This window comes from Formica exsecta, unplaced genomic scaffold (genome assembly GCF_003651465.1).
Source record: "Formica exsecta isolate Colony F162 unplaced genomic scaffold, ASM365146v1 scaffold265, whole genome shotgun sequence".
In the NCBI taxonomy this organism is placed as follows: Eukaryota; Metazoa; Arthropoda; class Insecta; order Hymenoptera; family Formicidae; genus Formica; species Formica exsecta.
The window spans coordinates 679356-705269 of record NW_021849915.1 but is presented as its reverse complement, the minus strand read 5'-3'; the positions used below and the strand labels follow the sequence as shown (position 1 = coordinate 705269).

The 25914-nt window shown below is 30.7% G+C and overlaps 6 protein-coding genes across 6 annotated transcripts in view; all 6 read left to right on the top strand.

Annotated features, from left to right (window-relative positions):
- The first annotated feature begins 1417 nt into the window (after positions 1-1417).
- Positions 1418-11721, top strand: LOC115236947 (putative odorant receptor 85d). Its single transcript, XM_029809685.1, has 5 exons — positions 1418-1841; positions 2209-2544; positions 2970-3171; positions 11135-11290; positions 11674-11721. The coding sequence occupies exons 1-5, from the start codon at positions 1480-1482 to the stop codon at positions 11719-11721; spliced, it is 1104 nt and encodes a 367-aa protein (XP_029665545.1). The 5' UTR covers positions 1418-1479.
- A 1547-nt stretch (positions 11722-13268) lies between these two features.
- On the top strand, positions 13269-19032 carry LOC115236941. The gene is made up of 5 exons (XM_029809680.1): positions 13269-13709; positions 14067-14402; positions 17483-17818; positions 18248-18377; positions 18643-19032. Exons 1-5 carry the CDS (start codon positions 13348-13350, stop codon positions 18841-18843), a joined length of 1365 nt encoding a protein of 454 aa, XP_029665540.1. The 5' UTR covers positions 13269-13347; the 3' UTR covers positions 18844-19032.
- LOC115236950 (odorant receptor Or1-like) lies at positions 14778-15722 on the top strand. The gene is made up of 3 exons (XM_029809690.1): positions 14778-15036; positions 15276-15431; positions 15505-15722. The coding sequence occupies exons 1-3, from the start codon at positions 14845-14847 to the stop codon at positions 15550-15552; spliced, it is 396 nt and encodes a 131-aa protein (XP_029665550.1). The 5' UTR covers positions 14778-14844; the 3' UTR covers positions 15553-15722.
- Positions 16608-17255, top strand: LOC115236949. The gene has a single exon (XM_029809689.1). It carries the CDS (start codon positions 16788-16790, stop codon positions 17253-17255), a length of 468 nt encoding a protein of 155 aa, XP_029665549.1. The 5' UTR covers positions 16608-16787.
- A 2-nt stretch (positions 19033-19034) lies between the features above and the next one.
- On the top strand, positions 19035-22419 carry LOC115236942 (odorant receptor 49b-like). The gene is made up of 5 exons (XM_029809681.1): positions 19035-20402; positions 20781-21116; positions 21415-21616; positions 21725-21880; positions 22219-22419. The coding sequence occupies exons 1-5, from the start codon at positions 20041-20043 to the stop codon at positions 22273-22275; spliced, it is 1113 nt and encodes a 370-aa protein (XP_029665541.1). The 5' UTR covers positions 19035-20040; the 3' UTR covers positions 22276-22419.
- Positions 22420-22482: 63 nt separating this feature from the next.
- The window catches only part of LOC115236980, an 11100-nt gene continuing 7668 nt past the window's right edge, over positions 22483-25914 (top strand). The window contains 5 exon segments of the mRNA XM_029809719.1: positions 22483-23808; positions 24172-24507; positions 24916-25117; positions 25193-25348; positions 25616-25657. Coding sequence (XP_029665579.1) covers positions 23447-23808; positions 24172-24507; positions 24916-25117; positions 25193-25348; positions 25616-25657 — 1098 coding nt within the window. The 5' untranslated portion in view covers positions 22483-23446.

The following is a 25914-nucleotide window of genomic DNA, read 5'->3' as shown; positions in this document are numbered from 1 at the left end:
GGTTAGCCATAATGTTTTTCAATTAAATTGCATATAAAGCTATAATTAATATTAATTACTTCAATTTTATCTGTTACCACATAACGTTATAATACAGAAAAATAAGTAATTAATACGTGTAAATATTTTAATATTGTGATAATGAAACAAGAAAATCTTACCTAAATAATCGCGTGAGAGAGAAGTCAATATTTTCACAATATTTGTTACTGGGATAATTAACACACTATAGTATACATATAGTTTATGTAATGTAATTATGTATATAAAAAATAAATTATAATATCGAGTTTTTTTCAAAACGCGCATTCTTTATCTAACAAATATAAATAATTATATACAATCTACAGTTATTAGTTCATTTTAATGGCGTTAACAGAAATCACAATATATATAAATTTAAATGTGATTCTCCAAAGGTAATAAATAAAATGCATCTTTGCTAACACTGAAATAGCGACTGAATATGTATCACTAGATATATTTTCCTAACGCACTAGATTTACTCTACCTATATTGTATATATATTTAATGAATTCTTGGACTCGCTTGTATTCTGTCAGAATTACGAATAGATCGATATAAGGCGCAGAATTAACAATGATAGTCTAACATGAGGCGGAGCTGATGACAGTAACAAATTCCGTATTTTCCAAGTAAGTATACATCACCTGCATCAAGATTTTATGACGATCGCAATGCATGGTTTATCAAGCTTTTAGTTGTCCATAGGCTTCTCCTTATTTCTCTTTTTTGCGTTTTAATATAACATTGCATTTATATCGTTGTGTATCATGTAAAGCCTGCAAAAGAGAAGAAACACATAGCTATGCATATTATTTTATAAGATTATTGTATTGATCGAAATATATTGCGAGAGTTCGGTATTACTATAATTACACATCCATCGAATACGAAGAGTAAAGTTAGACAGACAATTGAGTAAAGAGAGTCACGTCGCATGGCTATAGACATTGTAAGATTCTTCGGAAGTTCGTATTATTGTTTTAAAAAATATCGGTGTGTATGCAAGATCTACGAGACTATTTGATATTTTTCACATACGAATAAGATATTTGCATGCAAGAGTAATTTTAATTCGTTAGAATTTAAAAAAAAAAACAATTTCTCTCAAATTATTGCATACAAATATAAAAATCAAATCTTATTTATTTGATATCTTGTTTATTAGAATTAAAAGAAAAGTAAAGTCTATTTATTGTCTATCTAAATTGTCGACAAAGTGCAATATTTTTATATAACGTTAAGAGCTGCATTTTTGTATAATATGGTTTTTTAAAGTAATAAATTTATGTAGATTTACAACATTTAAAAATTTTATAAATATATTGTTTTTTCTTTTTTAAATTATTTTTTTATAATTTTATATTACAGCATATATGAATTGTAGAAATACAATATAAAACATTATAGGCATTTAATTTAATACAAGAAAATTCGAGTAAGAAATTTCAAGAAATGCGTGTTATGCAAGTTCCGTTGAAAATTCTTATGGTGGCAGGATGTTGGCCACCAGTTTCCTGGTCCTCGCTGTGCAAACAAATAGCATACAACACCTATACAATTCTCGTAAGTTTACTACTGCTCACCTTTATGGTGCCACAATTCGTGGATGTCATCATACATATCAAAAATCCCGACGATTTCACGGATACTCTTTACCTAATGCTGGCTATGGTGATGGCTTGTGCCAAGATGCTCAGTCTGCTAATAAATCGCAAAAACATCGAGATATTAACCAATGCGTTAATGGAGAAACCATTTAGGCCACTGGAATCGGATGAGATCGAAATTCGACAGAAATTCGACAACATCATACAGTAAGCAACTGAAACATTTATGTGCTGCAGTAAATGCTTTGTGTTTATTTTTATGTGTTTTATCAAAGATACCTATATATTTTAATTTTTTAATGTGTTTTATGACTGCATCAATTTCATAATAATTTTGAAATAAACGTTAGAATTAATATAAGTAATAAGTTTGACATGCACTTAGAATCTCAATAAGTATGGCAAAAAAATACAAAATATGATACTTTTAATAAAAGAAAAATAAATAAATAAAATATTTTTCTTTTTTTGCCATCTAAATAAAAAAAGTATATTTCTTCTTGTTTTAAATAAAGGAGAAAAATACAAAGCAAAATCGTCGCGAATTATCCCAGCACCTATAGTCATTTTGCAGGACCAATACTATACTGTATGCTATCATGATCGAGACGACATGTACGTGCATGAATATATCGTCCTTTTTTACGGACTTCCGGAGAGGAAATTTAGCATACAGGGAGTGGATACCATATGAGTATTCATCCGGCATAATGTTTTATATTATTTACTTTCGTCAATTAATAAGCCTGACGGCTGCATCCGTCGTGAACGTTGCCTGTGACTGTCTGATCTGCGGATTGCTGCTGCATATTTATTGCCAGATTGAGATCTTGCAGTGTCGGTTGAAGAAATGCTTACGCGGTCGAGGCAATTTGGGTGAATGTGTACATGAACACAACCATATCTATAAGTCAGTTCTTCTATATATTTTACGTGCATAATTTAAATACTTTTTTAATTAATCAAAAATATGATAATGTTAAAAAATATTTTAATCGTTTTATAGCACTTTTTTCAAATTATTACATTGCTATAAAATATAATATGCATTTTATAAAAAAGTACGCTGAGTTAGAATTGATTAAGACTATTATGAAATTAAAACATGAATTATGTGACAATAGATTAATATATTTCTAAAATAATAATAAACTTGCATTTTTTTAAAGTTAGATTGCATGCTTTGATTTATTATATACTTGGTTTTAGATTTAAATTATACATTAATTAAAACAGGATTATCTAATTTAATCAGTTATTACTTATATTTTATTGTAAGTTTTGCAATAATATAATAATTAAAAAAAATAAACTAATAATATTTTTCTTTCGTAGATTTGCATACATGGTAAACGAAAAATTCAGGGTTATAATTGCCGTCCAGTTCACAGTGAGCATGCTAGTGGTGTGCTCCAATTTGTATAAAATGGCGAAGATAACATTGAGCGCGGAATATATTCCACTAATGCTATACACATTCTGTATGGCTTTACAAATTCTTATTTATTGTTGGTACGGGAACAAAGTAAGACTAAAGGTATTGATTAAGTGTATAATCGCGTAAGCATTGAGAATATTTTGTCAATATATTTTTGAGTATGATAGGAAAATTCTAAAAGATTAGAGATTTATGATAAAAATACAATTAATTTATAAAACATTACATAATACCTATACATATATATCAGGTCTACCGGAAAGTTCTGTCCGTTTTTGGAATAAAACAAAATACAAATTTTTATTACCGTCAATAAACTTTATTAAATAATGTAATTGCCATTATTCGGAGAAGTATTGTCAGCAACTGGATAATTTAAATACAGCAGTCCAAGAAAAGAGGCCGGCGATGTACAATAGGAAGAACATCATACTGCATCATGATAATGCCAGGCCACATGCTGCTTTGGATACTCGTCAAAAAATTGCAGAACTAGGCTGGAAAATTCTGTCGCATCCACCATATTCCCCGGACTTAGCACCCACCGACTATCACTTGTTTTTGTCCTTACAAAATTTTTTGAGGGGCAAAAAATTAAAAAATGAAGAAGATATCAAACAAGCACTGGTTCAATTTTTCGCATCAAAAGATAAAACATTTTTCGAAAATGGGATATACAAATTGCCCTCACGCTGGCAAGAAATCATTAATAATAATGGCAATTACATTATTTAATAAAGTTTATTGACGGTAATAAAAATTTGTATTTTGTTTTATTCCAAAAACGGACAGAACTTTCCGGTAGACCTAATATAATATCGGTAAATATGATATATTGTTGGGAACAGAAAAGGTCGCGGGAAAATCAATACGAATTTTACCACATTGTCAATTCGTTATGCTTTAATTATTCCGCGACGCGCAATCGCTATCGGACAAAAAAAAACATTCGGACGGGAAACGTGATAATTTATAGCGAGCGTAAACGCAAAACGTAACGAGACTTTTATTATTGAAACCTAGGGTTACACAATTCTCCATCCCACTCGTTGCCGGTGAAAAAACTCCACCGCGTCTCTGACTTTAAGCCGACGGAAGGACGCGCTTTAATTGGACTCGTTGAAAGCGACACGGGACAATACCTCATTGCTATCCATTATTCTTTGTCGGATTATTGTTCGTTGCCTATCTTCAAGCTCGCGGCTCGAAACATGCGCGTCAATAGCATTGCTCTGCAATTGGCGCAAACGCATAATCACGTTTCGCCTCGAGAGAAAGGAAAAAGAAGTATTACGTAATTAATTAATCATTATACAATCTTGGTTGCTGTTACCAACAAGTACTATTTCAATATAGATTTAATGTAATAATAGATTCCATAGAGTTGGTACATAAATTATTTGATTTATTAAATATTTTATGTGTTCTATTTTCAATTATTCCGGATTGTTCCCCTTCGAGATGAATCAGCTTTCATGATGCAGAGTCACGAAGAGGTCGCGATCGTAATTTCGGTCGAGACAAGATCGTGAGAATCCCTTAGGTTAAATCTAATCCGAGCAGGAGGAAGATTAATGGAGGTGACGTTACTTGTAGTTCGCGTTTGCCCGTTTGTTCCTTCGAAAACTAAATGTCGACCTCAAGATTGAAACAAGAATAAGGCGGAAGAGAATCTTGGAAACATTGATGATGACTCATCTTTATTGCTCATATTAATACCGAGATCCTTAACTATACGATGATTAATCTCGCGATTAATCGTATCACTTTTTTACGAGCAAATGTCAAACAAGACGAATGTATATTTCGAAAAATATTAATGACTAATTTTATCAAAAAAATAGAAATAAAAAATTAAAATAAAATTGGACAAAATAATTTGATTGTGTCATAAATTATAAAAATTATATCGATTGTTAATAAAATTTATTCTATCGTAATAAACACGGTCGATGAAAAACATTTTGTAGAGTGTCAAACGCATAATGAAGTATCTTCGATGATAAGAAATATAACGACGTGAAATCTTACAAAGGTACGAGACCGAATTTATCAGGCGTCGCTTCGCGAAACTTCGTTTTTCGTGTCGAAAAATGTTCTTCGCGAGCAGGTAAAGCCGTCCTTTTTGATTACGCGGTTTACGTTCCGAATGTAATTAAGGTAACGAATATCGCGCGCAGGAAAGATGGGAGCGTGTTTCGTTGTCTCGACCAGTTTTTGCTCGCACTCGAATGTCGCCTCTTTAACACAGTAAAGGTCTCCAGGAAGACAGGAGTGACTGAAGAAGGAAAGAAAGAGGAGGGAAGAGAGTAGGGCGAAAAGAGAATCGAAGTTCCCGACAGCACTCCGTGGGACCCTCGGGGCCGCGCTTAATTGGATCGAATCGAGTCGAGGCAACGACGAGGAAGAGTCACCGCTCGTACGCTCGTTTCGCGTCTTAAATTTCAATTATTTCGAACTGCGATCAGAGACCCTTGGATCAAAACGTCGGTTTATTTGTCGTTAATAAAACACAAACGCTTTCCTTCTGACTGGACTGAGATTAATTGGAAAAACTTGGAGCGTTTGAACTCGCTAAAATAACTAACGTTCGATTCCAGATTATACCTCTGTTGTGAGCGATATCTTTAATGTAAGTTCTATCTCTTCTTTTTTTGTGATGCGAGCAAGAGAATTTAACAATAAATAAAGTTAATTGGAAAGATACTTTTAAAGAAGACAGATTTTTTTTTTATATAAATTAGAAAATATGTAAGAGATACACGGAGAATATTTTATATTTATATATACACACACACTATATTTATGCATTAATATAAAATTGATCACTTACTGTGGAAAGAGACGTTTAATTTAAAAAATAACAAATAAAATAAATTAAATAAATTGTAAATTACTCATCTCACAGTTACTCCTCGCTGTCGCCCAATGCCTCTCTTTCCCCTCTTGCTTCTCCTTTGCTGCCCTTTTATGACACTTTTGCATGACACTCACGAAAACACGGTTAATTACGATCACGGGCGCACTAATTGGTGGAATACGACGATCGCGTGACACTTTACAGGGCGCTTCCAATGTATAATCATCGTGCGCGACACGCACTTTATTTCATTGATGAGAGAACAACGTGAAAATTATGGCGCTCGAAAATTTTGCTATTCAAATTCACGCGTCACTTGCTGCGGTGACATTTAACAGATAATATACACTTTCGTTTTACAATTACTCACCTGGTATTATAAAGTTTGGAATACGAATTAAACATAAATATTCAAGGATTGTGCAATATTCAAAGATATAGTTAAGTTTGTCGACTGTTTGCACGACTAATTTTGAATAAATTTTGCGGGATATGCGTTTTGACAAATTGCAACGATGGATTATAGAAACGCCAAATTTATTATGCGCGATTGATAAATATTAAAATGTAGGATTAATAACGCAGGAAAAAAAATATTAAAATGCAGGATTAATGTACTTATTATAATTGAACATATCGCGACGCTGTTCGATCAGCCTCGTAAACGCAAACGTTTTGTTAATGACCGTAAATGGCATTGGCGACTTCACTTTGATATCGCGCGATATTACGCGAGTCGAGTTAATGGCTAGTTGAGAGGCAATGTACCACGACATGTATCATTAATCATCAAAAAACTTGAAAATATCATTCACAAACAATCTCACTTTGATATCGTGCGATACCATTCAAGTAAATGATTAGTCAAAAGATCCGTTGTGCCGTCCAAAAATACGTCATTCAAAATTCAATATTGCACACGCGATATATAAATACCGCGGAATATATAAATGCATTATATTAATAAACGATCGATATATCACGGGGCTTTTCATTATGTGAATTATTTTACCCTGGTTTGTATATTACTCAAAATTTTTGATATGAAAATGATGGGTTAATTACATTTGAAAACAAGCGAAAAATTCAAATTACAGCGCGAGGCAAAATATATTCGAGGTATATTTAAAGAAGTCATTATATGCCCGTAAACATTTTACAATTACTAACAAATTAACTTATTTGTTTTATCATAACAAAACAATTTATAATTTCCATCTCATGTCGTTCCGAGATTCTTCTTCCAAATATATTACGCGAAATATTGCTTCGATAAATAGCTGTCGTCGCAATGTTCATACGAATCACGCTAACTAATAACCAATAATTGTAATTATTACGCATTTGACGTCTTCCAGTACTTCTCACGATCGTGTCTCGAAAAATACTACGATAATATGTCGCTACCAATTTATTTTTCTAAAATATGGACGAGAAGAAAATGAAGCATTAGGGAAGGGTAATTATTATTTTATTTCTCAATATTTAAAACGATAATTATTTCTTTAATTTATTTAGATATGAATATATACCGCGTTTAAAATTTTTCACCGATTTAAGCATTATTTGCCTATAATTATCGGGAGTAATATACGATTACCGGATCGAATAATACAAGTAAAGGAAAACCGATGATATATCGACCGTTAATTAATAATTTATTTCGCGGGATTTATTATGTATCTCGCATGCAATATCGTGAATTTCGATTATATATATTTCGGGACGGTACATTGCCTCTCAACTAGCCATTAACTCGACTCGCGTAATATCGCGCGATATCAAAGTGAAGTCGCCAATGCCATTTACGGTCATTAACAAAACGTTTGCGTTTACGAGGCTGATCGAACAGCGTCGCGATATGTTCAATTATAATAAGTACATTAATCCTGCATTTTAATATTTTTTTTCCTGCGTTATTAATCCTACATTTTAATATTTATCAATCGCGCATAATAAATTTGGCGTTTCTATAATCCATCGTTGCAATTTGTCAAAACGCATATCCCGCAAAATTTATTCAAAATTAGTCGTGCAAACAGTCGACAAACTTAACTATATCTTTGAATATTGCACAATCCTTGAATATTTATGTTTAATTCGTATTCCAAACTTTATAATACCAGGTGAGTAATTGTAAAACGAAAGTGTATATTATCTGTTAAATGTCACCGCAGCAAGTGACGCGTGAATTTGAATAGCAAAATTTTCGAGCGCCATAATTTTCACGTTGTTCTCTCATCAATGAAATAAAGTGCGTGTCGCGCACGATGATTATACATTGGAAGCGCCCTGTAAAGTGTCACGCGATCGTCGTATTCCACCAATTAGTGCGCCCGTGATCGTAATTAACCGTGTTTTCGTGAGTGTCATGCAAAAGTGTCATAAAAGGGCAGCAAAGGAGAAGCAAGAGGGGAAAGAGAGGCATTGGGCGACAGCGAGGAGTAACTGTGAGATGAGTAATTTACAATTTATTTAATTTATTTTATTTGTTATTTTTTAAATTAAACGTCTCTTTCCACAGTAAGTGATCAATTTTATATTAATGCATAAATATAGTGTGTGTGTATATATAAATATAAAATATTCTCCGTGTATCTCTTACATATTTTCTAATTTATATAAAAAAAAAATCTGTCTTCTTTAAAAGTATCTTTCCAATTAACTTTATTTATTGTTAAATTCTCTTGCTCGCATCACAAAAAAAGAAGAGATAGAACTTACATTAAAGATATCGCTCACAACAGAGGTATAATCTGGAATCGAACGTTAGTTATTTTAGCGAGTTCAAACGCTCCAAGTTTTTCCAATTAATCTCAGTCCAGTCAGAAGGAAAGCGTTTGTGTTTTATTAACGACAAATAAACCGACGTTTTGATCCAAGGGTCTCTGATCGCAGTTCGAAATAATTGAAATTTAAGACGCGAAACGAGCGTACGAGCGGTGACTCTTCCTCGTCGTTGCCTCGACTCGATTCGATCCAATTAAGCGCGGCCCCGAGGGTCCCACGGAGTGCTGTCGGGAACTTCGATTCTCTTTTCGCCCTACTCTCTTCCCTCCTCTTTCTTTCCTTCTTCAGTCACTCCTGTCTTCCTGGAGACCTTTACTGTGTTAAAGAGGCGACATTCGAGTGCGAGCAAAAACTGGTCGAGACAACGAAACACGCTCCCATCTTTCCTGCGCGCGATATTCGTTACCTTAATTACATTCGGAACGTAAACCGCGTAATCAAAAAGGACGGCTTTACCTGCTCGCGAAGAACATTTTTCGACACGAAAAACGAAGTTTCGCGAAGCGACGCCTGATAAATTCGGTCTCGTACCTTTGTAAGATTTCACGTCGTTATATTTCTTATCATCGAAGATACTTCATTATGCGTTTGACACTCTACAAAATGTTTTTCATCGACCGTGTTTATTACGATAGAATAAATTTTATTAACAATCGATATAATTTTTATAATTTATGACACAATCAAATTATTTTGTCCAATTTTATTTTAATTTTTTATTTCTATTTTTTTGATAAAATTAGTCATTAATATTTTTCGAAATATACATTCGTCTTGTTTGACATTTGCTCGTAAAAAAGTGATACGATTAATCGCGAGATTAATCATCGTATAGTTAAGGATCTCGGTATTAATATGAGCAATAAAGATGAGTCATCATCAATGTTTCCAAGATTCTCTTCCGCCTTATTCTTGTTTCAATCTTGAGGTCGACATTTAGTTTTCGAAGGAACAAACGGGCAAACGCGAACTACAAGTAACGTCACCTCCATTAATCTTCCTCCTGCTCGGATTAGATTTAACCTAAGGGATTCTCACGATCTTGTCTCGACCGAAATTACGATCGCGACCTCTTCGTGACTCTGCATCATGAAAGCTGATTCATCTCGAAGGGGAACAATCCGGAATAATTGAAAATAGAACACATAAAATATTTAATAAATCAAATAATTTATGTACCAACTCTATGGAATCTATTATTACATTAAATCTATATTGAAATAGTACTTGTTGGTAACAGCAACCAAGATTGTATAATGATTAATTAATTACGTAATACTTCTTTTTCCTTTCTCTCGAGGCGAAACGTGATTATGCGTTTGCGCCAATTGCAGAGCAATGCTATTGACGCGCATGTTTCGAGCCGCGAGCTTGAAGATAGGCAACGAACAATAATCCGACAAAGAATAATGGATAGCAATGAGGTATTGTCCCGTGTCGCTTTCAACGAGTCCAATTAAAGCGCGTCCTTCCGTCGGCTTAAAGTCAGAGACGCGGTGGAGTTTTTTCACCGGCAACGAGTGGGATGGAGAATTGTGTAACCCTAGGTTTCAATAATAAAAGTCTCGTTACGTTTTGCGTTTACGCTCGCTATAAATTATCACGTTTCCCGTCCGAATGTTTTTTTTTGTCCGATAGCGATTGCGCGTCGCGGAATAATTAAAGCATAACGAATTGACAATGTGGTAAAATTCGTATTGATTTTCCCGCGACCTTTTCTGTTCCCAACAATATATCATATTTACCGATATTATATTAGGTCTACCGGAAAGTTCTGTCCGTTTTTGGAATAAAACAAAATACAAATTTTTATTACCGTCAATAAACTTTATTAAATAATGTAATTGCCATTATTATTAATGATTTCTTGCCAGCGTGAGGGCAATTTGTATATCCCTTTTTCGAAAAATGTTTTATCTTTTGATGCGAAAAATTGAACCAGTGCTTGTTTGATATCTTCTTCATTTTTGAATTTTTTGCCCCTCAAAAAATTTTGTAAGGACAAAAACAAGTGATAGTCGGAGGGTGCTAAGTCCGGGGAATATGGTGGATGCGACAGAATTTTCCAGCCTAGTTCTGCAATTTTTTGACGAGTATCCAAAGCAGCATGTGGCCTGGCATTATCATGATGCGGTATGATGTTCTTCCTATTGAACATCGGCGGCCTCTTTTCTTGGACTGCTGTATTTAAATTATCCAGTTGCTGACAATACTTCTCCGAATAATGGCAATTACATTATTTAATAAAGTTTATTGACGGTAATAAAAATTTGTATTTTGTTTTATTCCAAAAACGGACAGAACTTTCCGGTAGACCTAATATAATAATTAAATTTTTTTTTTTATGGCTATAATAAAAAATTTTACGCTGTGTTATTCCAATTTATGTTTATCTAACAACTTTCATTGCAGAGCATTCAATTATCTGATGAGATTTTCGGAATGGACTGGGTAAAGCTAGACAAAAAAATGAAAGAGAATCTTATAATGATTATGAATCGTTCTCTGAGGCCAATCGAATTTTCTAGCATACATATTGTTACAGTGAATCTAGACTCTTTTGTAAAGGTCAGAAATAAATTTATTTTTATGCAATAAAACAAGAAGTACAGGCTCGCTTAAATTTAAAATCACATACAAATCAATAGCAAGTGGGCGCCAGCGCGGCAGTTGGTGCGCATACTTTATTTAAATATCTACTAAATTGAATGTCGATTTACGACGTTACAAAAAATTATTAAACGAAATAATTAAACGTACATTTCGGTCCTTTTCGGGACTTTCTTCAGCGTGATATAAAATTAAACGATTCGATTTAGTAGATATTTAAATAAAGTATGCGCACCAACTGCCGCGCTGGCTCCCACTTGCTATTGATTTGTATGTAATTTTTATTTTTATGGCAGTAATAATTTTCAATAGCACTATTTAAAAATTAACATCTCTTCTAGTTGCTTAAGACATCGTATTCGGTGTATAGTATACTTCAGCATATGTAGAAAAAAACAATAATGTCCTTAAAGATAGAAAGAAAGAGAGAAAAAGAGAAGTAGTACCAAAATGTGAGTACGCGGTGCGTATCAAAAAATAGGCGTAAAATACCTGTGATGGTGGAGTTGTAGTTTCTTGCGCGATTGCATATATATATTGTATAAATAAAAAAATATTATTAGTTTGAATTTTTCGTATTATGTCTTGTACCTACATTTTTTATCAAAATGCTGCCGATTGCTTAAAAATCAAAGTATGATAACTGCGATTAAATATGTACGTTGACCATGAGTGTAGATTTGATGTCTAGATTTTATTTATATTTAATACGATATTAATACAACATATTAAAAAATACATTTCCTAAGAAATTAAAAATTACAATGATTTATAAATAAAATAGAATTCTGCAGATATAAACAAATATCAGGAAATGCAACACTTTTCGTTCACGATTGCCAAAATATGAATACATTTTTTTAAAAGTATGCTTATTAGACATTCATTATGTACAGATACGTCTTTCTATTTATACTTATCTTGTCTCAGTAAATGTAGATGTGGAAATCGATAGGAGGAACAGTATAGATTGCGATTTGCAGCAGCACAAAACAATACTGAGCAAGTATAATCAGTAAAAGTGAAATAAAATAATTTTTAGCAGATGTGATAAATTATCTTCATCAAGATTGCGTGAAGACAAATGATCGACAATGGTCTATAAGCCAAATAGGAACGCATCCGTCTTCTATTATATATATATATATATCTCGCTATATATTTAGCTTTTTCTCATCGAGAACAGTATCGCATTATATATCATTGTTGCATAAAATTTACATTCAACAAAAATTTCCACCGACGAGTCAATCTGAAATAAAAATGTCCTCTCAATAAATGCAATATCACTAATTTCTATATTACGATAATGGAATAACAATTAAATAGGGGATATGAACAAAAAAATGTTGTCTATAGACAATATCTATAGAAATCCTAAGGTGACCAGTATTGTATAAAATACTGTTCGTTATTATTCATCACGACTAAAATTTATATATACTATTTTCTACAAAACCTTTCTCAATTCATATGTGCATGATTTTCAATCTCTGATAAGTCATAGCAAATTCTCGTTCTTCATTGTAAGATTCTTCGGAAGTTCGTATTATTGTTTTAAAAAATATCAGTGTGTATGCAAAATCTACGAGACTATTTGATATTTTTCATATACGAATAAGATATTTGCATGCAAGAGTAATTTTAATTTTGTTAGAATTTGAAAAAAAACAATTTCTCTGAAATTATTGCATACAAATATAAAAATCAAATCTTATTTATTTGATATCTCGTTTATTAGAATTGAAAGAAAAGTAAAGTCTAAATTGTCGACGAAGTGCAATATTCTTATATAACGTTAAAAGCTGCATTTTTGTATAATATGATTTTTTAAAGCAATAAATTTATGTAGATATACAACATTTAAAGATTTTATAAATATATTGTTTTTTTCTTTAAAAATTTTTTTTTTATAATTTTATGTTACACAGTATATATGAATTGTAGAAATACAATACAAAACATTATAGGCATTTAATTTAATACAAGAGAAATCGAGTAAGAAATTTCAAAAAATGCGTGTTATGCGAGTTCCGTTGAAACTTCTTATGGTGTCAGGATGTTGGCCACCAGTTTCCTGGTCCTCGCTGTGCAAACAAATAGTATACAACACATATACAATTCTCGTATGTTTACTACTGTTCACCTTTATGGTGCCACAATTCGTGGATGTCATCATGCATATCAAAAATCCCGACGATTTCACGGATACTCTTTACCTAATGCTGGCTATGATGATGGCTTGCGCCAAAATGCTTGGTCTGCTAATGAATCGTAAAAACATCGAGATATTAACCAATGCGTTAATGGAGAAACCATTTAGACCATTGGAATCGGATGAGATCAAAATTCGACAGAAATTCGAGAACATCATACAGTAAGCAACTGAGAGATTTGCGTGCTGCAGTAAATGCTATGTGTTTATTTTTATGTGTTTTATCAAAGATACTTATATGTATATTTTAATTTTACGACTGCATCAATTTCATAATAAATTTGACATATACGTTAGAATCAATAAGTAATAAGTTTGACATGCACTTAAAATCTCGATAAGTATGGCAAAAAAATACAAAATACGATATTTTTAATAAAAGAGAAATAAATAAATAAAATATTTTTCTTTTTTTGCCATCTAAATAGAAAAAGTATATTTCTTCTTGTATTAATTAAAGGAGGAAAATACAAAGCAAAATCGTCGCGAATTATCCCAGCCCCTATAGTCATTTTGCAGGACCAATACTATATGGTATGCTATCATGCTCGAGACGACATGTACGTGCATGAATATATCATCCTTTTTTACGGACTTCCGGAGAGGAAATTTAGCATACAGGGAGTGGATACCATATGAGTATTCATCCGGTATAATGTTTTATATTATTTACTTTCGTCAATTAATAAGCATGACGGCTGGATGCGCCGTGAACGTTGCCGGTGACTGTCTGATCTGCGGATTGCTGTTGCATATTTATTGCCAGATCGAGATCTTGGAGTGTCGGTTGAAGAAATGCTTACGCGGTCGAGGCAGTTTGGGTGAATGTGTACATGAACACGACCGTATCTATAAGTCAGTTTTTCTATATATTTTACGTGCATAATTTAAATACTTTTTTATTTGATCAAAAATATGATAATGTCAAAAAATATTTTAACTGTTTTATAGCTGTTTTACTTTTTTTTTAAATTATTGCATTGCTATAAAATATAATATGAATTTTATAAAAAAGTACGCTGAGTTAGAATTGATTAAGACTATTATGAAATTAAAACATGAATTATGTGACAATAGATTAATATATTTCTAAAATAATAATAAACTTGCATTTTTGTAAAGTTATATTGCATGTTTTGTTTTATTATATATTTGGTTTTAGATTTAAATTATACATTAATTAAGACAGGATTATCTAATTTAATCAGTCATTACTTATATCTTATCGTAAGTTTTGCAATAATATAATAATTAAAAAAATGAACTAATAATATTTTTCTTTCGTAGATTTGCATACATGGTAAACGAAAAATTCAGGGTTATAATTGCCGTCCAGTTCACAGCGAGCATGTTAGTGGTGTGCTCCAATTTGTATCAAATGGCCAAGATAACATTGAGCGCGGAATGTATTCCATTAATGCTGTACACATTCTGTATAGCTTTACAAATTCTTATTTATTGTTGGTACGGGAATGAAGTAAGACTAAAGGTATTGATTAAGTGCATAATCGTGTAAGCATTGAGAATATTTTGTCAATGTATGTTTATGTGTGATAAGAAAATTCTAGAAAATTAGAGATTTATGATAAAAATACAAACTAATTTTTAAAACGTTACATAATACCAATACATATATATATACTAATTAAATTGTTTTATAGCTATAATAAAAAAATTTTACCCTGTATTATTCCATCATTTATGTTTATCTAACAACTTTCATTGCAGAGCATTCAATTATCTGATGAGATTTTCGGAATGGATTGGATAAAGGTAGACAAAAAAATGAAAGAGAATCTTATAATGATTATGAATCGTTCTCTGAGGCCAATCGAATTTTCTAGCATACATATTGTTACAGTGAATCTAGACTCTTTCGTAAAGGTCAGAAATAAATTTATTTTTATGGCTTTAATAATTTTCAATAGCACTATTTAAAAATTAACATCTCTTCTAGTTGCTTAAGACATCGTATTCGGTGTATAGTATACTTCAGCATATGTAGAAAAAAATAATAATGTCCTTAAAGATAGAGAGAGAAAGAGAAAGGGAGAAGTAGTACCCAAAACGTGAGCACACGCGGTGCGTATCAAAAAATACTAAACAATAAGCGTAAATACATCCCGTGATGGTGGAGTTGTAGTTTCTTGCGCGATTGCATATATATATATTGTATAAATAAAAAAATGTTATTAGTTTGTATTTTTCGTATTGTCTTGTACCTACATTTTTTATCAATACTGCCTTCGATTGCTTAAAATTGAAGTATGATACTTGCGATTAAATACGTACGTTGATCATAAGTTAAATAGTTAGATTTTATTTATATTTAGTACGATATTAATATAACATATTAAAAAATATTAAAAAATTTCCTAAGAAATTAAAAATTAGAATGATTTATAAATAAAATAGAATTCTGCAGATATGAACAAATATCAGGAAATGCAACACTTTTCGTTCACGATTGCCAAAATATGAATACATTTTTTTAAAAGTATGCTTATTAGACATTCATTATATACAGATACGCCTTTCTATTTGTACTTATCTTGTCTCAGTAAATGTAAATGTGGAAATCGATAGGAGGAGCAGAATAGATTGCGACTTGCAGCAACACAAGACAATACTGAGCAAGTATATTCAGTAAAAGTAAAATAAAATAATTTTTAGCAAATGTGATAAATTACCTTCATCAAGATTGCATGGAGACAAATGATCGACAATGGTCTATAAGCCAAACAGGAACGTCTCTTCTGTTATATATATCTCGCTATATATTTTGCTTTTTCTCATCGAGAACAGTATCGCATTATATATCATTGTTGCATAAAATTTACATTCAACAAAAATTTCCACCGGCGAGTCAATCTGAAATAAAAATGTCTTTTCAATAAATGCAATATCACTAATTTCTATATTACGATAATGACATAACAATCAAATAAGGAATATAGACAGAAAAATGTTGTCTATAGACAATGTCTATAGAAATCCTAAGGTGACCAGTCTTGTATAAAATACTGTTCGTTATTATCCATCACGACTAAAATTTGTTTATACTATTTTCTACAAAACCTTTCTCAATTCATGTGTGCATGATTTTCAATTTCTGATAAGTCATAGCAAACTTCATTTTCATAGCTTTTAAATGACAATGTAATTTTACATCACTGATGTGAATAGAAAAGATCAGTTTCTCACAACTTTATAGAAAGATTTCCTTTCTTTGTACCTGGAATGAGTAATAGTTACCTTAGACAAATGTTAATTTCCGACGGTTCTAGTGTTCAAAAGAAACTTGACGTTACTCGGCACGATAAAGCCGAAGATAGAGCTAAAAAGGATCTGTTAAAATTCACTCTCGTATTTTTGACGCTCGCCGGATGCTGGCGACCAGTGTCATGGACATCCTTGTACAAATACAGACTCTACAACATTTATACGGCAATTCTGGTTCTTTTATTGTACACGTTCGCGATTTCCCAATTCATGGACATTGTTCTAAACGTCGACAATCCCGAGGAATTTACTAGCGTTTTGTACATAATGATGACTGTGTGCGTCGCATCCTTTAAGATATCCAATATGTTAATAAACCGTAAAAACGTAGCGGACATTGTTAATACTCTTACCGAAAAGCCGTTTAAACCGATGATAACCGGCGAAATTAAAATTCGCCAAAATTTCGACAAAATGGTACGGTAAGTGTTATTTAATTATATTTTTGTATATAAAATTATTAGGATAAATATTTTGTAATGTAACTAATAAATAATAATAGTAAAAAAAGATTGTCGGAAAAAATAGCAATGTATCAATGAACTATGTCAACTAAATCCTCGAAATAAATATTGATGAAGATTCTTGGAACAAATAAAATGAGAGTGATCGGATTAAGAGTTATCTAACAAATTTCAAATATTATTTTACAGGAACAACACGTTATACTGCTTCGTTCTGGTCGGGTCGACGTGCGTATGTATAGCTCTGACTTCCCTATTCACAAACTTCAGAAGAGGGAACCTAACGTACAAGGCATGGTTACCGTTCAATTATTCGTCCCCCGTGTTATTCTACATCACGTACGCTCATCAATTGACAAGCATGGCAACGAGCGCTTTGGTCAACCTCGCCTGCGATTGCTTCATCTGCGGGCTCCTGCTGCACGTTTGCTGCCAGATCGAGATATTGGAACACCGGCTGAACAACAAGTCACATACTTGGGAAACCTTGCGCGAATGCGTACGTCACCACGACCTTATATTTGAGTTAGTTTCGTAAGCGGTTTGATGTTTATGAATCATGGGCAAAGATCATGCTAATTTATATGGGACCTATTCAAATTTATAATTCTTTCAATATTTAAAATTATCTTGTACTAATTATTACATTTTTAATTTAATTTTTTAATGCACATTAGTTTCTGCAATTAGTATTAATTATTGGAATTATCTTCCTTGTGAAGATATATATATAAGAATAAAGATTTTTTTATTATTATAGTGTAATGAGGTTATTAAAAACAAAAAAAAAAATAGAAAATACTTAACACATTGTGTTTATTTTTTAAATGTATTTTTAAATTTTTAAATTTATATTTTCGACAAAAAAATAAAAGTTATTTTGTTATCATCAAATATATACGAATAGTTCATCATTATTTGTTTTCGATATACAGTTTATTTACTGAATTGCAGCTTCGCCTTCGTGGTGAACAATAGATTCGCAAAAATAATCGCTATTCAATTCATAACGAGCACGCTAGTGGTATGTTCCAATTTGTATCAATTAGCCCAGACAACAATGAGCGCAGAATATCTTCCACTAGTATTATATACAGTCTGCATGCTGATAGAAATTTTCATCTACTGTTGGTTTGGAAATGAAGTCAAATTAAAGGTATACGTAAACACACATATATATACACGTATAAGAATTGTTGAAATATTTTTTCATTAAATATTAATTTTATATATATATATATATAATTAATATTTAACGAAAAAATATTTCAATAATTCTTTGAAAGGTCTTAATTAATTATGACAATATATTACGCAAGTATTGTCTTATTGTTTTTTTGTATTTGTAGAGTCTTCAATTGACCGATCGTATTTTTGAAATGAATTGGCCAAAACTGAATAATAATTTCAAGAAAACTCTTCTAATGATTATGAATCGAGCAACGATACCAATCGAGTTTACCAGCGCCTATCTGTTTTCCATGAATCTTGAATCTTTTGTAGGGGTTAGTATTGAGAAAATTTATAATTTTTGTAGCCGATTTTATTGATGAAACATTGCTTATGTTATTTTTCTTTTTTTCCCCTTAGCTTTATATTTAGAGTTTGTACACACCTAACACATTTGCATTTTACACTAATAATTTCATTAAATATAGAGAGATTTTAAGTTTTTAATTTATATTGCACTATCACTAAAAAAATTGATTGTTTGATTTTGTGACTCTAAAAAATGTTTTTTTTTTTTTTTTTTTTTTTTTTAAGTAATTCTAAATATACTTACTTATTGCAGTTACTTAGAACATCGTACTCTGCATACACGTTGTTGCAACGGTTATAAAACCAATGCAAAGAAAATGATGTATATATGCGCAATATATAATATATGCTAAATATATAAATAGTATTTAATGTGTATTAATAATTGGCAAATTAAAATTAATAATAATGTACCTGTGAAAAAAATAGTTTTTTTGTTACAAAAGTATACGGAATTACAAGTAATATAATAAAACACTACATTTTTCAAATGTTTCACATATTAGTAAGAAACTATTGTGTGTCGTAAAGTAAAGATCAGATATGGTAGAACAGATTACCCAATTATTATATCTATTCGTTCGAAATATTATTTATGTGCGATATACGCCACATTGTAGAAACATAAATTGTTAATTGAAGTTACCTTGCGCTTTCCGAGTTTATACTCATAATCAATTAAAAATACATAGAGGTTTGTAGAAGAAAAAAAGCCAGATAATATCAGATCGAGGTAAAATAAAATTACACAGTACGACAGTAATGAATAAAATATTTTGTAATGAATGTGCGCGTACGACGATGTATCAAGATTATACGTTTGAATTCTCCTTCTTGAATTTTGTTTACAGCCTACATCATAATATATATATAGATACTAGATTGCACTTTTTCAAAGATGTTAGTTCGCGGAAAACATCGCTCCTAGCTCGCTATTACAATAATAATAATGCTACTTATCGAAAAGAATTCAGGGTTACATGGGCTATAGATACTCTGGAATTTTCATGAAGTCAACTCACTCATTAACGATGACGATTTTATCCTGTAATTGATATCAATGGAATATTAGATATCGAAGAGCATACAAAACTTTACAGCGTTTTACGCGTTACATAGTTGATGTGTGTATTAAAATTAAAACTGATAGTGTATTTTTCAGCTATAAAAGCCTTTATTTATTGTAAGGCTATTTAAGGACTCTAAAAATGAGCGTGATGAAATTTATACTCATGATTCTCGCAATCGCTGGATGCTGGCGACCGTTCTCGTGGACATCACTGATTAAGCATGCACTGTATAACGCTTATACATTGTTGATAATAAGCTTCTTATGCAGTTTTACATTCACGCAATTTATGGATCTTATTCTGAACGTCGATAATCCTGACGATTTCGCTAGCACTCTATACACGATGATGACTATGTGCGTTTCGTGCTACAAGATATTCAGCATGTGGATGAATCACGAGAGTGTCGCAGCGTTAATTCGAGACCTTACTGCGGGTTTGTTTAAACCGCTGGTACCTGCCGAAATTGAAATTCGACGAAAATTCGACAAAATGATACAGTAAGCATACCCAAACATAATGTATTAAAAAAATATGACATCTTGTAATAATAATAATTGAAGTAATAACGTTAATTAATTTTAAATACGGAATGTACAGTATTGTAAAATTGCCAAAGCATTTTTGCCTCTAAAATATTCTTTGATAAATTTAATGCATTCTGAATATAATATTTATTGGATATTTTTATATCTACGAGAAAAAAAAAATTGCTTATATTTTATGTATATCATGTATTTGTAATATAAAAACTTTATACAGTGAGAGCTCCATTTTTATATTGCAGTAAAAATTTATCGTGCGAGCTAAAAACAGAAATAAGGGAACAAAATTAAATTAGATGATGAAAATTAAATTATATCCTTTACTATTTCCAGGACCTACGCAATGTGTTATACTGCCATGATCATATTATCGTGCGCAGGTAATATCTTGCTATCGTTATTGACGAACTTTAGAAAAAGGAAGTTAACATTCAGAGAATGGATACCGTACGATTATTCGTCGTACGTGATATTTTGTCTCACATATATTCATCAGTACTTAGGCGTGACCGCCGCATGTATCGTTAACATTTCTTGCGACAGTCTCATTGTCGGTTTGCTACTGCATCTGTGCTGTCAGATAAAAATCTTAAAATATCGTTTGAAAAATATTACAAATAATCAGAATATTTTACGCGATTGTGTACGCCATCATCATCATATAATTGAGTTAGTCCTCATAAGAATTTTATAAAACTCATATAATTATAAGATATTTTAATATAATTAATCCTATATCCCCTTTGCCATATATTTTAAAATACAATTCTTTTCGTTTACTTAAGATACCTTTTTAAATTCCAAAAATTATATAAAATTTCTATTATATTTATATGTCGGACATTCATAATTTATTATCTGCTGCAATTTCTGATTCTTTATATTAACTTCTTCATTTTTTATTAAATGTGATAATCGTTTTTGTCTTTCTACCTTTCGGATGCAACTAAAAAAATTTTGTTTGCAGATACGCACGTGCGGCTAACGCGAGATTCAACAAGATAATCGCGTTTCAATTTTTAGTCAGTACATTTGTAGTGTGTTCGAGTTTGTACCAATTGACGAGAATGACATTAGGCGCATACCAAATTTCAATGATCTCATATATGTCCTGCATACTTGTACAAATTTTTATTTACTGCTGGTTTGGAAATAAACTGAAGTTAACGGTACGTATGTTCAATATTATTAAACGCATAATTACATCTTTATACGCAAATACGATTTGACATTATAAAATTTCATGTGTGAAAAAAGTTATCTTAAAAAATTTGTAGAGCCTTCAACTTGTCGATAGTATCTTCGAACTCGAATGGATAACATTAGACAATAAAATCAAAAAAAGTCTCTTAATAATTATGAATCGCGCAATGATACCTATTGAATTTATCAGTGCGTATCTTCTTAAGGTGAATCTAAACTCTTTTGTAGGGGTTAGTATTAAATGGAACATAATACTATCTAATCATCACGCATCTAATTTTTCTAGCTACTAAGTTCTAACTTTTTATTTTTTTTTTTTTTTTGGTCGTATTTTTACTGATGTTTTTCCTGAGAAATAAGAAAAATAGAGAAAGATTCATAGCTTGTAGTAAATAAAATTAAGAATGCCATATTAAATAATTTTGTCATAATACATTATCATGAGCAATATTTATCATGGTCAAAAATCATAGATTTTAGATAGACAACACAATAAGTTACAAATTTTGATTTTGGACTTCATAAAGATTTGATACAATTTTTGATGTATTTATGATTATTTTTGCAGTTGCTCAAAACGTCATACTCTGCTTATAATGTGTTAGTACAAGTACAAGAACAATAGTGTAAGCTACACACAAATTGTTTTCAGTGCAATAATTTTTGTACAATCTGTTAAACATATTAATAATACATGTATAGATATGCACCAATTGTTTTAATAAATATCTTAAAAAATATATAAAACTTTTATATTACACGAACAAATATAAAAATAATTTGGCACATTATTAAAAGTTGTACGCGCTTATTTTTTATTTCATACACAAAAGTATATCAAAATAAAAAATACAAAATAGCACTCACACACTTTTTTCGATAATCTTATCTTTTTACTTTTAAATGCAGAATGATTAGGGGAAAATAAAAAAATCACATGGATTAAAAAATCAAAAGTGTAGTTAGATCACTATACCTATGGACACATAACGTCATAAAAAATCGGAGATTATTAAGTCTTCATTTTTTTTCTCTTTATCATTCTTTTTACTAGTATATTGTAAGATAAAGCCCGTTTGTATTGTAGAACGTAAATTATCATGCACGTTTGATTGCAATTTTCTCTATGCGTATCTCTCGTATGATTTTTTTCGTCTCTATTGTGAGTAAGAACGGATGATGACCGTGTCGAGTTCTAGGTAGAGATAATAATAAATAAAATATTTCGCGTCATCGATATATCGTGAAGTGACATATATATGTCACTGTATATGTATAGAGATAATTCGCATCTCGTGCTTTATTGATAAAATATTTTCCTTTGGAGAATTTTTCTTTTCTTTCTATTATATTATAATATTATTTTTTATATAAATGTGATATGAAAATATAGAGTATACAAAAGTTACAAAGTCAAAGTAGTTCTGTCAGTTAATTGACGTCAAAATTACTTAGAGACTTAGAGACGTTTACTTTAGATATTATGAAGATAGATAGATATTAAATATGCAGGAAAGAAAAGAGAAAATATTGCCGACGAAAAGACTGCCTTCACAGTCGGAGAATAGCATCACAAGTCTATAGACAGTCCTAAGTGCACCCTCTTTTGAGATTATGTTACTTGATCTCACTTTCCGTGCAATAGAAATTCTGTCAGTCTAAAATTTTATCTTCAAATCGATACATATATTGTTTAAAAATTACCAAAATTATACAAATACTACCAGAATTTATAGTACACGTTTCGCATTTGGATGCGATTGTATGTATATCTGTAAATTAAATTAGAATTGAAAATGCAAGTTCTGAAATTGACATGTACAATTGTTATAATCGCTGGATGTTTTCGACCGCTATCGTGGACATCTTTGTTTAAACGAACAGTTTACAATATCTACAGATTATACGTAATTAGTATGCTATTCTTTTTTTCAATATCGCAATTTATAGACGTTGTTCTAAACGTCGATAATGCTGACAATTTTACTGACACTTTAAACATGATGTTAACATCATCTGCTGCATGCTATAAAATACTTGTCATGTGGTTTAATTATGAAAGAATTTCAACTTTAATCAATTATCTTACTAAAGAACCGTTCAAGCCATTGGATCCAGGCGAGATAGAAATTCGACAGCGATTTGATAGAATAATACGGTAAATATATCTTATGTTTAAGTTATTTAAAAAATATATTTAGGTATTTTACATTATATTTATCGTCTTAATTACAAACGTATTTTTAAAAATACATTTAAGATTATAGCTTAATTTTTTTCAACATTTGCCTTATATCAATTAAAATTTGAAATATAAGAGAAATTATAAATATATATTTGAAATAACAAATATATAAATTATGTCTTCTTTAGTTTATAGTAAAATCAAGTTTAATTGATGCTATTGTGTTAATAGTACATATTATCTATTTTATAAGTAAAAATAATTATGTTGAAAGCTTCATATCAAAACTCCTATTAAAAATAATACTGATATAACTATCTTTTTTCAACTTTCTAGAAATAATACATTACGTTACACACTCTTGATCGAAACGACGTGCTCGTTCATCGCTTCGACATCATTGTTAACTGACTTTAGACATAGAAGGTTAACGTACAGAGAATGGGTACCGTATGATTATTCGTCTTTCTTGACATTTTGTTTTACATACGCTCAGCAAATGTCAACTACTTTCCACGTCGCTACCGTGAATGTCGCTTGCGATACCCTCATATGCAGTTTCTTAATGCATGTGTGTTGCCAGATTGCGATCTTAGAATATCGCTTGAAGAAACTCACGATAAATCAAATTTCTCTGGGCTATTGCGTACGCCATCACGACTGGATTTATGAGTTAGTTATCACATTAAAATCCGAAAAATTATTTGTCAGCTAGTTATTGTTATTATGTGTGAATTATTGAATAATATTGTGGTAAAAGTCATATTTTCTTCTTTATCTTATATATTCTTTGTGCCGTAATTATGAAGAAAAAGATATCTAAAGTTTTGTGTGTAATATCAAAACTTAATTGGATATAAAATTTTTTTAGATATGAATTATCCACTTCTATCATTATCTCATTTATTATATTTTACTAGCGCTTTCTTAAATCGTTAATTTTTCCGTTAATCCGTTAGATATTTCATAATTAGGAAAATTGTAACAAATAATAATAAAATTCACCTATTAATTAGCACAACAAATTTTAATGGCTTGATAAGAGTAATATGGCATTTTAAAATCGAAAATGGATTACAGGTTTGCGCGATTGGTGAATACAAGATTTACACATATAATTGGATTTCAGTTTACGGCGAGCATGATGGTAATTTGTTCCAATTTGTATCAACTGACCAAGTCGCCTTTAGACGCAGACCATATTTCATTAGTTATGTACACATCCTGCATGTTGACGCAGATATTTATTTATTGCTGGTTTGGAAACAAAGTCAAAGTAGAGGTATATCTAGTGAAATAAGAATTGTGTTAGATATTATAAATAAAATGTTGTATTATATATTTTTGTTTACTACAGAGTATTCAACTGGCGGATAAAATATTTCAAGTAAATTGGCCAATTTTGAATAATAATGTTAAAAAGAGTCTTTTAATAATGATGAAACGTTCGACAATACCCATCGAAATTTGTACTGCATATATCATTACCTTGAATTTGGAATCTTTCGTAGGGGTTAGTATATAAAAATTTATCTTATTGTTAGTGTACGATCTAATTGATTAATAAAAACTCCACTGTTCATTTCTCATTTAGTTACATTTAAATAATAAAGAGAGAAAAAGAGAGACACAAAAAACTGCTTTAGTACATAAATTTAACTTAAATGTAAAGTAAATAAAAATAGTTTGTAAATGGGTTTATATAAATACATTACTATTGATTTATTTATAAATATAAGCGCATTTATAATGGTCACAAAAATATTTTTTATCATTTCAGTTGCTTAAAACATCGTATTCCGCTTGTAACTTATTAATACAAGCATAAGAAGAAGAATAAGAATAGAGACATAAATAAAATAAAACGCATTTTTTATTTAGTAACGCATAATTAGAAAAAAAACTGTAACGTTTCAGTAATAATAATCAAAAAAATGTTATTGATAATAATCCTAATGTATTCAATATACATATATATATATATATATTTATTTATTAATATATATGTATGTATTGATACTATATATCCTGAACAATACATCATATCAAATTATCGATATTAGTTTGCATATTCGTACA

What these genes read in the sequence shown, in the direction of transcription:
- LOC115236950 (XM_029809690.1), top strand. Translation starts at nt 14,845, where the DNA reads ATGGTAAACGAAAAATTCAGGGTTATAATTGCCGTCCAGTTCACAGCG. An exon ending in GGAATGAAGTAAGACTAAAG is followed by an intron (nt 15,037 to 15,275) that starts GTATTGATTAAG and finishes CTTTCATTGCAG; the next exon opens with AGCATTCAATTATCTGATGA. An exon ending in ATCTAGACTCTTTCGTAAAG is followed by an intron (nt 15,432 to 15,504) that starts GTCAGAAATAAA and finishes CATCTCTTCTAG; the next exon opens with TTGCTTAAGACATCGTATTC.
- LOC115236942 (XM_029809681.1), top strand. Translation starts at nt 20,041, where the DNA reads ATGAGCGTGATGAAATTTATACTCATGATTCTCGCAATCGCTGGATGC. An exon ending in AAATTCGACAAAATGATACA is followed by an intron (nt 20,403 to 20,780) that starts GTAAGCATACCC and finishes TACTATTTCCAG; the next exon opens with GACCTACGCAATGTGTTATA. An exon ending in ATCTAAACTCTTTTGTAGGG is followed by an intron (nt 21,881 to 22,218) that starts GTTAGTATTAAA and finishes TTATTTTTGCAG; the next exon opens with TTGCTCAAAACGTCATACTC.
- LOC115236941 (XM_029809680.1), top strand. Translation starts at nt 13,348, where the DNA reads ATGCGTGTTATGCGAGTTCCGTTGAAACTTCTTATGGTGTCAGGATGT. An exon ending in GAACACGACCGTATCTATAA is followed by an intron (nt 14,403 to 17,482) that starts GTCAGTTTTTCT and finishes ATTATTTTACAG; the next exon opens with GAACAACACGTTATACTGCT. An exon ending in GCGCAGAATATCTTCCACTA is followed by an intron (nt 18,378 to 18,642) that starts GTATTATATACA and finishes TTGTATTTGTAG; the next exon opens with AGTCTTCAATTGACCGATCG.
- LOC115236949 (XM_029809689.1), top strand. Translation starts at nt 16,788, where the DNA reads ATGAGTAATAGTTACCTTAGACAAATGTTAATTTCCGACGGTTCTAGT.
- LOC115236947 (XM_029809685.1), top strand. Translation starts at nt 1,480, where the DNA reads ATGCGTGTTATGCAAGTTCCGTTGAAAATTCTTATGGTGGCAGGATGT. An exon ending in AAATTCGACAACATCATACA is followed by an intron (nt 1,842 to 2,208) that starts GTAAGCAACTGA and finishes GTCATTTTGCAG; the next exon opens with GACCAATACTATACTGTATG. An exon ending in GAACACAACCATATCTATAA is followed by an intron (nt 2,545 to 2,969) that starts GTCAGTTCTTCT and finishes TTTCTTTCGTAG; the next exon opens with ATTTGCATACATGGTAAACG.